This window comes from Manduca sexta, chromosome 8 (assembly GCF_014839805.1).
Source record: "Manduca sexta isolate Smith_Timp_Sample1 chromosome 8, JHU_Msex_v1.0, whole genome shotgun sequence".
In the NCBI taxonomy this organism is placed as follows: Eukaryota; Metazoa; Arthropoda; class Insecta; order Lepidoptera; family Sphingidae; genus Manduca; species Manduca sexta.
In genome coordinates, this window is record NC_051122.1 from 11,236,900 (window position 1) to 11,254,538 (window position 17,639).

Below are 17,639 nucleotides of genomic sequence, written 5' to 3' on the forward strand. Positions count from 1 at the left end.
GAACTTTGTGCCGTAGCTAATGATAAGCAAAAAGAGGAGATATTTTAATTTTTATATACCTAGTTGGTAGTTACTTACCATCACATTTTACACTAGGTACGGAGTACCTATACAGGTGGGTAGATCCCACGGCCACAATAGCTATTCTGCCGCTCAGCAGTAGGTAATTACCTTACAGCATTGTACGCGCACCGTTGTTACAGTTTGAAGAACATCCTAGACAGCTACATTCCTAAACTGTTTTGAATGTTCTGCGTCAGTGTAAAAGGATAAGTGTATTTGATAGAGCGATATAAAGATTTGATTTTAATTAGAAAATTTATAATAATTAAACTATTTACTTTATACAAATGTTTTCTAATGATATTAAAATTGTCCTAGAACGACAAAACCTAGAAGAAATGACGCAGAAAAATCTGGCGCATCGAAATGTTTCTCTATATTCTATATGATTAATTTTCGGTTAATCTGTCACTTAGACATGGTTGCCTTTCAAGGCATTGATATGTACTTAATAAAAAAGAGTACAAAATATAAATTCTCTGAAATTAGCATCAAAATTGGTTGAAAAATACAGCAATTATTCATATTTCAAATAATATTGAACGCTAAAGTGGGGGCGTCTCGGGGTTATCGCGCTATCTCTTTCTCACGAACCCAGTGCTTTGGCCCATGACAGTTGGTGACGACACAGTTTACTATATCTGTTATGATAAAATAAATGTATTTTAAACAAAGTAGTCAACTACCCTATTAATTGACACACTTCCAAGCGGCGACAGCTTAGTTGGGAGTAAAACAGGCTGCCGTGACGAAAGTCCACAGGTTCAAAAGACAAGCGCGTGCGCCTCATCTTTAAAAAATATGTGTGTATTCTTTGTAAATTTTCGCTTGTTCTAATAATGGAGGAAAACATAGCGAAGAAACCTGCATGCCTCAGAAGTTCTTCATAAGAATTGCAATGATATGTGAAGTCTGTCAACCCGCACTAAGCCAGCGTGGTGGATTTAGGCCTCGAACTCTCAGTAGACTGGAATGTCTTGCAGCGGGATAGTACATATTTATATAAGGGTAGGTAGAGGCAGGACAGGTGCACCTACTTTTCACTGTGTGTATTACATCTTGTAATGTAATAAAGAGCGAGCCTATCCTCAAATCTACTAGACTAGAAAAAGGCTATATGACTTTGCCTGACCCAGGATTGAAACACAGAGAATGAAACCTCAACACGATAGTCCTACCGCACATGATACAATTACGCCAGCAAGGCAATCTAATTTTAAGATAAGTACTAATATTATGGCAATTGATAGAATATGTTAGAATAACAGGAATAAAAAAAAATTAAATCGCGAATTAATTTTTTTTTATTTTTTAAATACCACACATTGGAAATGCCGTCTAGAGCAACTTAAGTTATTTTCTAACAGCAGCATAGTATTATTACATTTAGTGTAAACCAATTTATTATTTTTCACCATACTGCCATACAATAATTACTCTGGTGAGTCTGCCTGTACCCTCAAATAGAAGATGTACACATGAAACACAAATTATAAAAATAATATTTAATTACATCAACTTTCATCAAATACAATCTTCTTTCCTTCGAAAGGTAAAATGCCAGACTTTTTCTTCTTTGCTTCCCAAGATGGATGCAATTTCTCAGGTTCGTCTTTTTTAGAATTAAAATTCCTATTATTATCAAACTTTCTATCATTAAAATTACCCTTATTATTAAACTTTTTATCTTCTTTGTCATTGAATTTACTTCTAAAATTGCCCCTATCATCATTCTGTCTAAATCTGGAGTCATCATAATTCTCTTTTGGTTTTATTTTTGGTACATGACCAAACATTGCAGCTCTTCTTAACTTTCTGTTACCCTGTTTATGTATTTCTTTAACCTCATCAGGTTGTCTGGGTTCTGCTACTGACATATAGTTTTCTCCTGTAGATGTAATAAAGAAGGGATCTACAACTTTATTTTGTGCCACGGGAGCTTCATCTTCACCTTTCTTGAATTTCCTTTGAAGTAACTTCTCATTAAGATTTTTGTTCTTGTTAACATCTTTTTTCTTCTCTGATTTTTTTACTGGTAGTGGGACTTTATTTCGTTTCACAATGTTTTTACTATCTAAATCAGTATTTTTGTCTTTAACTTGAATATTTTTAGATAGTTCTGGTTTTAGTTTAACAAAATTACCCAAACTTGACTTTTTGTCTTCATTATTATCATCACAACTGTCACTATCATTACCATCACCAACCTCATCTTCCTCACTATCCTGATGTCTTTCGTCACTTTCTTGACTTCCTTGTTCATCTGCAGAATCTGCATCACCTAGTAAGGCTTTGCCTCTACTTTGTTCATTATCTGAATCATCATCCATTTCAAAATCATTGCCTTCATCAGAAAACATCTTTTCAGTTTCAATGTCATTATCTCCATCCATCATTACCTTTTTATCACTCATTTTAATATCTTCAACATCCCAATCACCTTCTGCGTTAACAACTTTCCCATTCTTTCCTCTTTGTTTACTCTTCTGCTTTTCTTTTGCCTCTTTTTTCAGTTTTAATCTTTCTTGTCTAGACATAAATAGATCTCTAATTGGTACCTTTGCAAATCTTCCTCTGATGTGTTTGTACTTTTCTTGCAATGCTTTGTGTAGGAGTAGTCTGGCACATGCTTTATTGTGGTCCACATTGGGCCTGTTTAAATAATCCTTTAGTTCACCTTGATGGGTTATCATAAACTGTGCCAAGTCCTTGACTTTTATTTTCTGTAAATATAAATAAGTTTTGGTTATGTATTGTATTTATAGTTTACTAGCTTTTGACTGCAGCTTTTAGTACAGATTTTAAGTCAACATATATTAATGTTTGCATTGCATTAACTTATGTCAAAATATTTAACATACTGGAAATATTATCTATATATCAGGGTTTTTTTAATAATTTTCACATGACATTTCAAAGACTTTGCAGCCTTCTTGGACCATGACCATGAACACTACAAAGTCTTTGAACCAACAACAATTATAAAAAACGAAAAATAGTTTTATGTCAATATTGTAAACCTTTGTATAAACATAAGAAATCATAAGACCAATCTTTATTTAAAATCAGAAATCATAATGAAATTAAGTAAATCTGAATAATTTTTTACTTTTTCATTAACATTAAGAATTGGTGTAATGCTTTGCTATGCAAAAAAGTTATTATATTATTGTAGATAAAAATTTTGCATTAATTATTATACTAGGTACATAAGAGTTAGAGTTATATACCGACAGAAATGGAAACATGGGTAACTGAATGTATAGGTTGTCATAAACTATCCATAAATCACATCTTACTTCCGGCAGATACAACTTGAATCATTCACATGTTTCAAAGTTTTCAAACTTGTTTATTATATTAATTACCTTCAATATTAAGACTTCATTTATAGCAGATTCCGCTTTTCTCTTTAGTTTCTCTTTTAAAGTATCTGGAGCCTTCTTTTCTGTAAGAGTCTTGGCTTTTCTTGTCAGCTTATGTATTACCTGCGTTCTGGCTTGGTTCAAATTTTTCTTTAACAGTATAAGCTGGAATAAGTACAGAATATCATGTAAAGATATAATTATCGACGGTAAATACTTAAAATGATAAGGAATAGTAAATCTTTGTAAAGGATTCGCGACATTTGTTTATACTATGTACTAGGTTACATATAATGTCGTCTATAATTACCTCATTGTTAAATGCTTGCTTTACAGCCCCAACTTCCATTTTAATTTATTAAATCCTTTATTTATTCATAAATTTTAGGTTATTTTTAGTCAAAGCGGGGAGGACACGGGGGAAGGTACATGTGTAAACTGTCAGTTGTCAAATTGACAGTTCACACTAAAGATAATAAATAAAAATTGAAAGGATTCAAATTGGAATTGGAAATCTCTTTTATAATCTTACAGTGATCGTAAGTTAACATGTCAAATGTTGAAAAAGATATTTCACAGACTTGACAGAGGAATATAAAAGTGGGTAGGTAAAATGAAATTTAATCAATCGAGGCGATAAATTATATTATATTACTATAATATAATTTATCGCGTTATCCAGTAATTATAAATTACAAATAATTTGAATTCGGCATAAAAGGAGAACCTTTTCGCGTAGATCTGCCTTAGTCATTTAGTTTAATTTTTCATCTGTATTGACCATAGACAAGGAAAATATGACATTGAAGTAAAAACAAAAATATAAAATATTCTCTTTGGTCGGATCTGTCAATCCGAAATGTACGTAAATAATTTTTGAAAAATAAATTAGATTTTATCCGTTCAATCCGTTTATTTCAAAGAATATAAGTTTATCAATCTGAAGCTGGAGAAATTAAATGAACTGACTGTGTATTGATTTCGCCGTTTATAGTTTGTGTATTTGATATTTCAGCATGGCTCCCCGGTTTGAGATCGCAGTTGGTCTGCGAAAGGGCCACAAAACCACTAAAATATCTGCCGGCAGAAAAGGCATCACAGACAAGGCCATCAAAATCAGGCCAGCCAGGCTAAAGGGTGTAAGTATTCTCTAGAAATTAATATTTTTAGGTTATGTTTTGTTACTTATCTTTGTGCTTTGCATTGTTTCCAACATTATCCGTAGTTATGTATTAAATAATAGCCGTAGTTTTAGTTTTCAGTCAAATAACTTAATATTTCAACTAGCCTACTTTAAATTCTCAGTCTATTAACTTAGACATTTTGTTTTCCTATAACGCTGTTACTTATGGTCTTAGTTATATGTATGGGAAATGGCTTACAATTTACATATATTTAGTCCCCTCTGGAAATCGCCCAGTGCTGTATATTTATGTGCGTTTTTTTCCGTTTCAGCTGCAAACCAAGCACTCGAAATTCGTTCGAGACCTCGTCCGCGAGGTTGTAGGACACGCACAGTATGAGAAGAGAGCTATGGAGTTGTTGAAGGTAATAATATTTGTATAAACTGAATTATCGCTGTATTTTCATGCTGTTTACTGGTAGTTAGATGTGACTAAACTGATGAGATTTAATGCCCAGTAATTGAAAAGTAATATTCTAGTATTTAACTGCACATTTTTTGTCTTTTTAATACTTAGGGCCTGTTGCATGATATTGGAATAAATATCAATTGTCGAATCTATACTATTATATAAAGCTAGAGTTTTTTTGAACACACTAATCTCAGGTTTGATTTTTATTTTTGTGTTGGATAGCCAATTTTTCATAGAAGCCTATAAGAAATAAGCAATATAATATAAAGTGAACAAACGTTATGTCAAGCTTCCAAATAAATGGTAAACAAAGGCATACACCCAATGTGTCTATACTGAATACAGTTGTCTATATGTTAAACAGCAAATACCATGTAAAGGAAGCCCTAACTCTCATATATTAATGTAAATATGAAGCTGTTTGTATCTTAGAAACAAATGCTGAAGGGATTTGGATAAAATATGGCACAGACTTAGATTTAATGAGCTACTTTTTGTTCTGGAAAAGGATATTGAGATTTTTAACGTCTATCATTGGGTGGTACTGTCAGCAATATGTGATATAGATCAACAGAGGGAATGACACTGGGGAGCAATTATAGTACTTTCGTATTTAAAACATATATAGATTTTAGATTGTGACTAGATTTTGTACAGAACTATCACCAGTGCTGGTAGTAGTATTATAAAATTCTGTGTGGTTTTAATTGTAATTTGTATTGCATACATATAAATAACTAGTTTTTGCTTGTGACTGTCCACATAGAAATGTTTTTCTGGGATAAATATTTTCACAGGATAAAAATTTTAGCCTTAAGGCGATACCTCAAGGTCCATTTTCATACATTTTGTTTCGGCTTTAATCTGGGTAACTAAACAAGTATTGGCAAGTAAAGAATTTAAATTCACGTCTAGTTAGTGATTAGTTCTCGCAGTTGAAGAAAAATGTAAAAATAATTAATAATCATGGATATTTCTGCCTTTAAAATTTCGTCATATTAAATTTTAAAGGCCGAAATATCCATGATTATTAATTATTTTTACGTTTTTCTTTCAACTGCGAGAACTAATCACTAACTAGACGTGAATTTAAATTCTTTACTTGCCAATACTTGTTTAGTTACCCAGATTAAAGCCGAAACAAAATGTATGAAAATGGACCTTGAGGTATCGCCTTAATAATTTGGGACTAATGTATGTTCCTGTTCGTGAAAAACATTTCTAAATTGTGTTAGAAATTCCCGACATTAGTGCATTAAAACAAACACTCTTCAGGTTTATGTATTAAGTTTAGATTTAAGAAAAAATAATGGAATTTGCAAGTGTATTAATTTACATTTTTGTGCACACTATAATATTCTATGTGCTCAAGCTCGTGCTGCTGTGAAGGTGTGGCCAGAGTAAAAGTTCCACTATGCACTCTTCCAGGATAGAAAGGAACCTACATGTTCATCCTAGACATGGTTTTACCAAATTTTATTCATAATACAGTCCACATTGCATGTTTCCTCCTAACAAACATGTAAATGTGTTCACCAACTTTTGATTTTATCCTAAACTAACTTTTGTATGAGGCTAAGCCTATGTGAAAGAGTTTTACTGGGATAAAATTTCTGCTATATATTTTACCAGGTTAAAAAGTAGCCTATGTCGCAGAGATCTCTATCTCCATACCAATTGTCATAAAAAATATTTTGGTAGTCTTTGAGTTTATCAGACAGACATAACACGGGGACTTTGTTTTAAAATATGGAAGGATAATACCTCTCAAATCATTTTCATAATACAAAGTAATTCATACAAAATATTATAACATTTTATCCTTGATAGAATTTTCTCTCGTAACATACAAGAGCCATAACCATCGCGTTGGTATAATAAGGAACAAGTTGTATGTGGAAGGTTGCAGAGTTGAGATTCTTGCACCAAGATATATTTCTGTCACCTGAGTTTTTTGGGACATTAAACTCCATTTATTTTTATTTACTGAAAACATAAAACTAGTATCTTACCATAGTCATGTTTATGAAGTTAGTATTTTCTTTTATTTGTTGCTTTTATACAATTCCCAGATTGTGTAACACATGTAAGTTGCTCAACCATAAATTATATAGAATTGGGTCCTGCTACAGGGCTTGTTAAACCATTTTTAAAAGTCGCCAACCTATACATACAATACTTATACTATATTATACTTCAAATAAAATAATTTGTAATTTGCTTCACATATTTGTGATTTTTAAACACTATTTTTTGTACCCTAGGTGTCGAAAGATAAGCGCGCCCTCAAGTTCCTTAAGCGCCGCCTGGGCACGCACATCCGCGCCAAGAGGAAGCGTGAAGAGCTCAGCAACGTGCTCGCGCAGATGAGGAAGGCAGCCGCCCAGGCGCATCACGCCACCACACACACTAAGTGAACAATAAACTAGTTTACCACATGACCTGTTTGATTTCTTAGGGGTTTTTATACAGGGTGATGCAGAATGGAGGTATCAATGGCATTTAAGGCCCTCACTCAATCAAACGACCTTGAGTATTTTTTCATATATTTACAGCGCACCATTTACTAGTGGTAATTTTTTATTGACGGATAATTTCATTAAAAAACAATTTTGGGTATTTTATCTACCAAAATGTTTCTTATTGGATGTATCTATCAGTGGTTGCAATTTATTGTGACATCGGGAGAGGCAGATATTCGACAATTAGTAAGTTTATTATTATGAAATTAATGAAACGAAATGCACATTATACCCAAACCAAAGTCAAGATGACATTTTATAAATTCAAAAACGTATAATTTAATAAAAATTTCGTGATAAGTAGTTAAAAATCCTTGCAATCTGGCACCGCATACTGCTATCTATCCGTTCAAAACCAGCTATTGCACGACTGGCATATTGAAATTAGTATGAGTAGGTATACTGAAGTTCGGTTAGACTTATTGCTATTCCAAAAACGTAGCGGATAAATATTAGGTATACGCGGAGTAAATAAAACAAGGATTCTTCAGTTTCCTTATATTTTTTGTGGCTTTTATGCACAAGATGGAGGCAGGTACATTAACTTTCAATCTAAAATAATATTATAATACCTACCACACGCGATGAACCAAAGAGAATTATAATATATATATATGGAAACGATGAACCGTTTATACGCTTTTCCTATGACTACAGCGTAACAATAAATATACCCCCTTATCCCCAAAGGTACAATCAGAGATACAACTATATTTCGCCTGTGTTCTATCCTATGATAGGATAGAGGGCGTGCCTATTTCCATAACAAGCTCAAATTCCGTACTCCGGATTGATACTGAGCAGAAAACCTCAATAATAAAATAATAGGCTCGGACTACGGATGTGTTTCCAGAGGGTAAACAGCACGTTCACACTATCAAAAACTTCTACAATATAAGTGTTAACGTTAGGAAAAATAAGTCTTTTTCACAAAATAAAAAATAAAAAAAACACTTAGCTACATAGATATATACTACAAAGCGGCGATAGCCTAATTGGGTGTGGAACGGACTGCCAAGACGAATGTCCGCAGGTTCAAATCCCAAGGGCACACACCTCTGACTTTTCTAAAAATCGTGTGTATTCTTTGTGAATTTATCGTTCGCTTTAACGGTGAAGGAAAACATCGTGAAGAAACATGCACATCTGAGAAGTTCTCTATAGGAATTTCGAAGGTGTGTGAAGTCTACCAATCCGTACTAGGCCAGCGTGGTGGACTAAAGCCTAATCCCTCTCAGTAGTAGAGCAGGCCCGTGCTCAGCAGTGGGCGAGTATATAATACAGGGCTGATATTTTTATTATAAGATAAATAGACACGTCACTCATAAACCTTGCGCATAAATAACTATGTATTCTAGATTTATTTACGTATTTATTATCGTAGAGATGATGAAACTATGTATGTGATTGACCCGCAGGGGGAACATATTAGATAATCCAATCAATGAATTACATTTATTTTACAGGGCAAAACCATGAACCCGGCGCGATATAGATTTAAAAATAAATTTTAACGATAAAAACTATATTTTTGGTTTACCAAAAATCTTCAATGCTAGGTTTACCTAGCATTGAAGATATAATTTAAAATTAAGAATATTTTAAACTGGTTTTTATGAAAGCAAGAGCGTCAAGTCAAAATTTTGACATCAAACGTTATAACAAGGGCTAATTATTATCTATTATAGAAGCGTATAATTTATATGTAACGTTAATTACATTTAGAAAGCGAGTAACATTTTTATGTAAAACTCCTACACGGTATAGCGAGATCTTTTTTCCGTACAGAGTTCAGTTAGAGAGCATAATATCATATTTTCCTACTTTATTTGCAGGCAACGGACCTACTTGCCTACAATTATTCTAAGCGCTTACAGTATAGACTGGTAATTGGTATAGACCTTTGGGAATATCGATCACACGCCATCAGCTAAGCTCTTTGCTAGTTTGCCACTTAATAATTTTATGGCTGTATGACGTAACACATTGCCTTGTTGCTTTGACCATTAAGTTATAACTGGGGTGTAAACATAGTAAGTGATCAATAACTCGACAGCACTATCAGTTCGCATGTGCATATTTGCGATACTGTTTACTTTCAATCATGACGCTGCCAAGGGTTTATCGAGGCCGCATCACGCATAGGCTATCATATTGCGTCAAGTAATTTGAGTATAAGCCCAATCTGACATGGCTAGTCACTGTTATCTGCAAAACAAGCATTAAAGACATTCCTTTCAGTTTGTAATAAATATAATTTATTCAATTCAATATATTATAAATTACCTAATTTTTCTGTTACCATTGACAGGGATTGTTTTATAATGATAATAATATAATAGAGGTTGATACAGGTTATGAAACCTTATCAATAATCTAACTATATGTAGGAACATATTCCATGGGTTTAAACAAGAAAAGTGCTATTAATTTTATACACAATATTAAGTTCTAGAAAAATATGTTTGTGCATAAACAGTGAATGCTTTCTTATCGAGTTGAAACTATTTCGTAGACGTGCAGAAAGTCTAAAACTGAGTAATGTTTTAGCCGCTAAGTGTTTTTTTACAATTTTTTTTTCTATTTTAATTAAAAAGCAATAGTGGGAAATTAGGATATAACTAGTTGATAGAATAAACTTTTTTGAAATTATTTGAAAAATTAAAATTAAACTGATAATAACACAAAATGAACATAACAGCGTTTCTTATCAATTCCACACTTTATAATTTTCCAGTTCTCTCAAAGTTTATTGTTCCTTAATCAGCATAGCAGTTCTGAAATATAAATTAACATTATTAACTAGTGATATAAATACCTATCCTTCGAAATAGTATTACATATTACTTACTTACTTACAGACAGGTATACGATTCACACGGATTGGTAAGAAATCAAATTTTTAAGAAGTGATAGGTCGCAAGTTTGGATTTCAACGTAGAAAAAAATATTCTCACATGCATATTATGTATTATTATTTATTAAAATGGTAATAATTGTGCGAAAATGTATAATATTATGTACAATACAATAGGTATACATAAGGTAAAAACAATAGTACAATAGTTACTTAGTACCTAGTACCTACAGACATTTTGTATGCAAGTCTTATGATACACAATACACATCCACTGCTCCGTCCATTTCCGCAGCCAAACAGCATCTATAGCATTTTAATTCGAAGTAAAATGTAGCCAAGGACATTTTATGTAGGTACTCAAGTCTCACAAACCGCGAAATACTGGTAGGTGCCATGGACATGGATAAAACCCTTAAAACGTGGTACCTACCTTACCGGTTATAGCAGGAAGTTTTTATACCAGAAAATTAAGTGTAGGTACCGACTTATCTACTCTTAAAAAGAACTCTTAACAAAAAACGCACTACCAATATAAATAGTTTAATATCACGGAACAGCTGTGACTATTCTAGCTCTATTAATTTTAATTTTAACGTCGCTATTATCTTTAGAAGTAACCTCCTACGCACGCAGTGAATGTCAATCATCGCTGGCTTCCAAGATAACATTATAAATACATACGTCTTAAGATTTTTTCATACCTCTACAATTTTATAGGCCTTTAAATTCTCAAAGTTTGATTACACGCGGTCAGCCAGTCAAGAGATATGCGGGTCACGCTGGCCTTCTGTATCCTGGGGATGGTGTGTAGGCAAGTACAGGTATAGGTATTTCGATTGCAGCTGAAATCGTAATTAGAAACATGTTGCTTTGTAGTCGTTTTTAGTAGAGCAAATATTTCGAAGAAACTGAGAGAGATCAAATGCACCACCTTTGCGAGAGTAGCCCTCTAGAATGTGGTATAAAACCACGACACGAAGATCCATGTTCTTTCATTGTGATTGGTACAGATACTGTCGCGTAATACACGAGTTGGTCTCTCGTGCAACCAAAACGAAACGACACGGCACGTTCGTAACGTGATTTTGGCACATTCTAAAGGGGGTTTGTTTGAGTCATCGAACACCTAATAAAAGTCCTATGACCTAACTAATCATCGGAATAGGTACTTACTACCTATTTCAAAACCGTATTTTCGCATTGTTTCTTTCACTATTACAACGCGGAATTATTTTTACACTTGTTTATAAAGTCTTAATTATTTGGCATCAACCAAATCTCGTATCTTGGTGTGGACGGAAACGAGTTGGCAGTACTTTATACATACATTGCATAGCGTTTTTAAATCTTTTTAATACCTAAAATTTTGTCACTCAGGTAGAAACTATTAATGTTTTGATATCCGCAGGTAGGCAACAATTTTTAACTACCTACCTGATTTTTTTATATAAAAATAGCAACTACACGTCTTTACTTACGACTGCGCTCGTTTGAAAATCCCTTTTCCTAAATAAAAATTCCGTATGGGTTACAATAAAGTTTCTTATTGTTAAGGCGATACCTCAAGGTCCATTTTCATACATTTTGTTTCGGCTTTAATCTGGGTAACTAAACAAGTATTGGCAAGTAAAGAATTTAAATTCACGTCTAGTTAGTGATTAGTTCTCGCAGTTGAAAGAAAAATGTAAAAATAATTAATAATCATGGATATTTCTGCCTTTAAAATTTCGTCATATTAAATTTTAAAGGCCGAAATATCCATGATTATTAATTATTTTTACGTTTTTCTTTCAACTGCGAGAACTAATCACTAACTAGACGTGAATTTAAATTCTTTACTTGCCAATACTTGTTTAGATACCCAGATTAAAGCCGAAACAAAATGTATGAAAATGGACCTTGAGGTATCGCCTTAAACAAGAATTTGAGTAGAAGCTAGTAGGTAGGTATAAAAAACAGTAAACCTATTTAGTAGGTAGATACTAGTAATCATCCAGAGGTCGAATTTAATATACTTATTTGTAATACATAAGTATTATTACACATATATGTTTTATTTACCTCAAATCTATATGAAATTTATGCCAAATCTTAGCTTGCGCGCAATGTGCTGTAAAAGGGGTAGGTAGGTACCCCAGTACAAAGTTTTTCTCCACTTAATAATATATAGATAAATCATCACATTATATGAATAGTTTTACTTTGTTTCATAAATCGGTGTAATTCGATTAGTAGAAAAAAACATTACTACTTATAACTACTGCAATGTCTTATATAACCCAATTTCTCTATAACGTATGACTTCTACATAAGTAAAATTATTTTATTATTGTTTTGTGTATCCTCGCGTCCTTGTGATCAATGCAGCTAATTAGCGAGTATAAAAATAAAGATTACTTTAAAAATAACTGAAAAGAAAGCACCTTGCTTCGACGCGTTAAAAATAGTCGTCAAGACAAAAATAATTATGGCGTCCGTAAACATTTGTTATTGTTTTTCTATTAGCGACTTGTTTTATTAGATACTACCTCGTAGTTATTTCCTAATTCGTATAATGCGTCACCATGACGTATATAGTAGGCTCATATAATAATAATATCAGCCTTGTATTATATACTGAACCACTGCTGGGCACGGGCCTCTTCTACTAATAAAACTGATTAGGCTGTAGTCCGCCAGACTGGGCCAGTGCGGTATGGTGGACTTCACACACCCTCAAAATTCCTATAGAGAACTTCTCAAGTAATCAGGTTTCCTCGAGATTTTTTCCTTCACCGTTAAAACAAGCGATAATTCATAAAGAATACGTGTAATTTTAGTGTGCCCTAGGGATTTGAACCTGCGGACATTCGTCCCAGCAGTCCGTTCCACACCCTACTAGGCTATCGCCGCTTAAGGCTCATGTATTATAAGTAATAATATATGGGTTCGATTTCCAGGTCGAATAAAACAAATTATGTTTTTAAATTCTAAAAAACCGCATTACAGGTTACTGCTGAATATGCCTAGTACTCAACAGTTCCGTGGAAACCAACACTCACACCTTAGCTTTTTAGTGTTCAGAACTTATATCTTATATAGCCATTTATTAGGTAATATTCACATTATTGATCAACAATTAAGTACTTCGCCAACTGCGTTTGCACCAGTTGTCACTCTAAATAGTAAATTACTTAATTAAAAATGGACGACGGAGCGACGAAGTGCGGAAGCGCTAAGTACGCCTCTGCACTCTCTTAGAGGAATGATTTTAGCGAGTGATACACGTAGTAAACTGTTTACCTTCTTTCCCGTTTAGGCGTAGAAAAACTTCCAAGCGCCAGTTTGTAGCAAGTTTAAATGTAGATATCAATATTATACCTATCTATGTTACTGCGGCATACTGGGCTTTAAGATAGGCACGTTATCTCGATATCAACAAGCATGAATAGCCTAAATTGGGCTATATTTGTGTCACACTGTCAAACGATCGCTGTTCGACTGTAATTGGATATTTTTTACGCAACGTGAGCGACTCAAAGAAACAAAAAAATTCAATCCAACTTAACTGTAGATAATCTAAACACAATATTCATTATGAATTCGTGAAACGAAATACATTTTTACAAGATTTAATTCGTATGTCGCTTTGGGGTTTCCGTTTCTTCCGTTTTAAGGAAATCTATAAAATCTTCAGCTTTGTAGTTTATTTTATCCCCACCAGTGTCATGTTTGGACAATATTGACAAATCGACGCGCCCACAAACAATTTACATCATTGTCGAATTGACCTTTAGGTTCAAGTTTTCATACAGATAATGGCGGGGTCGTGTAACAACAGCCATTTAGGAAAAATACATAGATTGCCGAAGCATGTTATTGTTTACCCTAGTCCCCATATCAGTGGAATGGACTGATCTTGAGTTACGTCTTTTGTTTAGGTACGTTGGTGTTTGATAAACGGAAATTTAACAAAGTTTATTTTACATTTCATCAATAAGTACCTAAGATAAATTGAAGTACTTTTTTCCATAAAACATTAATTTGCGTGGGTGTTGGAAGCGTCCGCTTTGTGTGAGAACATTGTTTCCATGAAAACTGATAATTATTATAAATTATATTCAATCTTAAAAGTTCCACCACTACTATTTCGAAGACACCAGCATAATGAATCTTCATATAACAATTAATAAATAATCCTACTATTTTAATTCATGTTTATTTGGCAGAGATGTTTTGAATATATTTACATAATTTGAATAATTTATTAGCTTCGCGTTTTTGAAAACACGAGACGCAAAATGCGGAAATCCTATGGTTCCTAATACAATTCTTGCTGGACGCGCCAAAAAAAACATGACGCATTATTCCAACATAAGATTCAATAAACAAGTTTATAAAATTAAAAACAATGTTAGTTAAATCAGTTGTTATTTATTATTTTCAGTGCGTACACCTAATATACAGTATTTATTAGCTTAATTCTCAATTTACAATCAAGGCTTGTGCTTGTCAAGCACTGTTGCAGCCAATTCATAAAATTTTAGCGTAGAATAATATCAAAATATAACAATTTGAAGTTTATTCGCCAATACAAATTAGCCATTCAGCCAAACTCCATTATGAAACTAAAATCAAAGAGAAAAATATAAACAACCTAATAACTAAAATAATCAAAAATGATCTTTCATGTTTTCTTCACTCGCACTATGTCTTTTCATTGTGTTTGTAACATGTATATTTCATCTAGAGTGAATACAAATAAATGCAAACAAAGTTAAAATATAATATTCCATGAGATTGGAATGGACACTAAATAAATGGGGTACAATTGATACCTCATACCTGATCAGCACATTGCAATAATGATAGGCAAGTTTGTTTTTGTCCTTTAAAGCTCTTCTTCAACTGAGATTATATTTTAAATATGTAAATTCATATAGCACAGCTAGTGTAGCATCAATTCCAAAAAAATATATGAAATTGCATAAATTTATATTGTTCATGACAATATATTTTTTTTAAATATTGCTCAAATCTGTGTTTGCTGTTATGGTTAGCAACACACTATATATTCCTTATTCAGACACATGAAATACTTTGAATAACCCTACCTAAATATAAACGTAAAAACATAAAGTATTAAACTAATATGGAACATTAGAGAACAGATACGAGACAGACTCTCCGTTGTGTGTACGTCGCACAGCCTCCGCCAGCATCATGGATACATCAATGCACTGGATCTTGGGACACTCCTGCATGTGCCGCTCCTGCGGTATAGTGTTCGTCACCACAACAGCTTCTAAACATGCATTATTGATCCTCGAAATCGCAGGTCCAGAGAAAATACCATGTGTTAGTATTGCATAGACCTTTGTGGCCCCTGCTTCAATTAATTTCTCTGCAGCATGGCATATAGTGCCGCAGGTGTCTGCCATATCATCAACCAGGATAGCTGTTCGGTCCTTAACATCACCAACTAACACCATTGATGCAACTTCATTGGCCTTTTTTCGTTCTTTGTGTATAAGAGCAAATTCTACATTCAGTCGATCCGCGATAGATGTCACTCTCTTGGCGCCACCCGCATCGGGAGACACTACAATGCTCGTTTTCCAGTCTGGTATATTTTCCTTGATCCATTTCAACACGGCGGGCTCAGCGAAGAGGTTATCTACGGGTATATCGAAGAATCCTTGGATTTGCGACGCGTGGAGGTCCATTGTGATAATGTGATCCGCTCCAGACACGGACAGGATATTGGCGACGAGTTTGGCAGTGATGGGCGCTCGGCTCTTGTCCTTCTTGTCTTGCCGCGCGTACGGGAAGCACGGGATGACGGCGGTGACGCGCGATGCGGACGCTATTTTACAAGCGTTGATCATAATAAGAAGCTCCATCAGATTGTCGTTGATCTCGCCGCTGCCGCTCTGCACGATGTAAACATCCTCGCCACGAACCGACTCGCCGATTTCCACGCACGTTTCCATGTTACTGAATTTCTTGGTTACCACTTTGCCCAGATCGATGCCGAGCCGGTCGACGATCTTTTGGGCCAAATCCGGGTGCGAGCTACCGCTGAAGACCTTGATGTTCGGCATCCTTGTTGTTAGAGGGAGAGCTTGATCTAATCTATTCACTACTTCTTCTAAGGTTACCGTTGATTTCATCGACACTATCCGAGACAACGTCCCGACACTCACGGTATGCGAGCCGATAATAATGAGATGAACTATTTATGTGTGTCTAATTAATGATAAGACACTGGGGGCAACGTGGGGACCGCTGCGCCGCGCCGTAAATACGCACGCTTCGCAACTCGACCACACTTCACACGCTCCGCGTTTGCCCTCGCCACTTGTCTTGTATGGCCGCACGTTTTTTTATTACCAAAATTGATTTGACCTGTCAAGAATGTCATGAAAAAACTGTTCGTGTTGTACAATTTTATTGTGGCTACGAGCTGTGTTGTCAAGTTCAAAAACGACTCAATGTAAATTACGCAATAATAATATTGTTTTGAAATTGCTCCAAGATATTGTTATTGTTATACAGAAAGTCAATACTAAACAATAAATATTTTTTATGCTATAATAGTTATTTATGAAATTATTGACGTCCGCAGTAATTTATTTATTCATTTTAAACAAAATATTATGTGACACCTTATAATATCACGGAATATAATAATGGAATCTGCCATCTAGATAATAGAGATTTGAGAAAGGTAGATAATAAAAACTAGTTTGTTTCTTCTTGCCACTCCGTTCGTAGTCCGCACCAGTAAAATAGTATATAAAACTATTAAATTATTGCTAAGTAAAATCAGTACATAAAATAAAAAATAGAATGAAAGATGTTTATTTTAAATGTAATAATAATATCAGTCCAAGGGCCTTATTCTCTATCCCGCACGTTATTTTGACAGTGCGTAACAAGCACGTAACACAACGCATCATGTTTAGGACTATAGAAATTTGGCTTACAGAATACCATTCCACGCACATTACTCGAAGATAACATGACACGGCTGCGTTACGCGTTTACACTATCATACAGAATAAGGGCCCTGAATAAGAGGGCCGTATAATACTTCGCATAAATTAAAAAATACGACCACTTTCAAACTCGACATAATAATTAATTTCGTAACACCAACGATATTTTTCCAAGACAATCCTAAAAAAAAATTACAATCATTCATTACAGAAAAATTCCAAATGTGAGGTAATTCAATTTTATCTGGGATCTG

The 17,639-nt window shown here is 34.0% G+C and overlaps 3 protein-coding genes and 1 long non-coding RNA gene across 4 annotated transcripts; 1 reads left to right on the plus strand and 3 right to left on the minus strand.

Annotated features, from left to right (window-relative positions):
• Window positions 1-1,349: 1,349 nt before the first annotated feature.
• Window positions 1,350-3,937, minus strand: LOC115440894 (myb-like protein V). The gene is made up of 3 exons (XM_030165393.2): window positions 3,739-3,937; window positions 3,432-3,593; window positions 1,350-2,786 (listed from the first exon to the last, which is right to left on the minus strand). Exons 1-3 carry the CDS (start codon window positions 3,775-3,777, stop codon window positions 1,578-1,580), a joined length of 1,410 nt encoding a protein of 469 aa, XP_030021253.2. The 5' UTR covers window positions 3,778-3,937; the 3' UTR covers window positions 1,350-1,577.
• Window positions 3,938-4,186: 249 nt separating this feature from the next.
• Window positions 4,187-7,461, plus strand: LOC115440893 (60S ribosomal protein L36). The gene is made up of 4 exons (XM_030165392.2): window positions 4,187-4,289; window positions 4,444-4,567; window positions 4,884-4,976; window positions 7,288-7,461. Exons 2-4 carry the CDS (start codon window positions 4,445-4,447, stop codon window positions 7,438-7,440), a joined length of 369 nt encoding a protein of 122 aa, XP_030021252.1. The 5' UTR covers window positions 4,187-4,289; window position 4,444; the 3' UTR covers window positions 7,441-7,461.
• A 2,319-nt stretch (window positions 7,462-9,780) lies between these two features.
• On the minus strand, window positions 9,781-11,939 carry LOC115440884. Its single transcript, XR_003938408.2, has 3 exons — window positions 11,337-11,939; window positions 11,107-11,247; window positions 9,781-10,322 (listed from the first exon to the last, which is right to left on the minus strand). It is a non-coding gene; the product is annotated as an uncharacterized LOC115440884 (long non-coding RNA).
• A 2,859-nt stretch (window positions 11,940-14,798) lies between these two features.
• LOC115440871 (ribose-phosphate pyrophosphokinase 2) lies at window positions 14,799-16,812 on the minus strand. The gene has a single exon (XM_030165365.2). It carries the CDS (start codon window positions 16,555-16,557, stop codon window positions 15,532-15,534), a length of 1,026 nt encoding a protein of 341 aa, XP_030021225.1. The 5' UTR covers window positions 16,558-16,812; the 3' UTR covers window positions 14,799-15,531.
• Window positions 16,813-17,639: the final 827 nt, after the last annotated feature.

Coding starts and splice junctions, on each gene's coding strand:
- LOC115440894 (XM_030165393.2), bottom strand. CDS start 3,777: ATGGAAGTTGGGGCTGTAAAGCAAGCATTTAACAATGAG. Junction 3,594..3,738: donor AGCAAGCATTTAACAATGAG/GTAATTATAGAC, acceptor TACTTATTCCAG/CTTATACTGTTAAAGAAAAA. Junction 2,787..3,431: donor ATGAAGTCTTAATATTGAAG/GTAATTAATATA, acceptor TTATATTTACAG/AAAATAAAAGTCAAGGACTT.
- LOC115440893 (XM_030165392.2), top strand. CDS start 4,445: ATGGCTCCCCGGTTTGAGATCGCAGTTGGTCTGCGAAAGGGCCACAAA. Junction 4,568..4,883: donor GGCCAGCCAGGCTAAAGGGT/GTAAGTATTCTC, acceptor TTTCCGTTTCAG/CTGCAAACCAAGCACTCGAA. Junction 4,977..7,287: donor GAGCTATGGAGTTGTTGAAG/GTAATAATATTT, acceptor TTTGTACCCTAG/GTGTCGAAAGATAAGCGCGC.
- LOC115440871 (XM_030165365.2), bottom strand. CDS start 16,557: ATGAAATCAACGGTAACCTTAGAAGAAGTAGTGAATAGATTAGATCAA.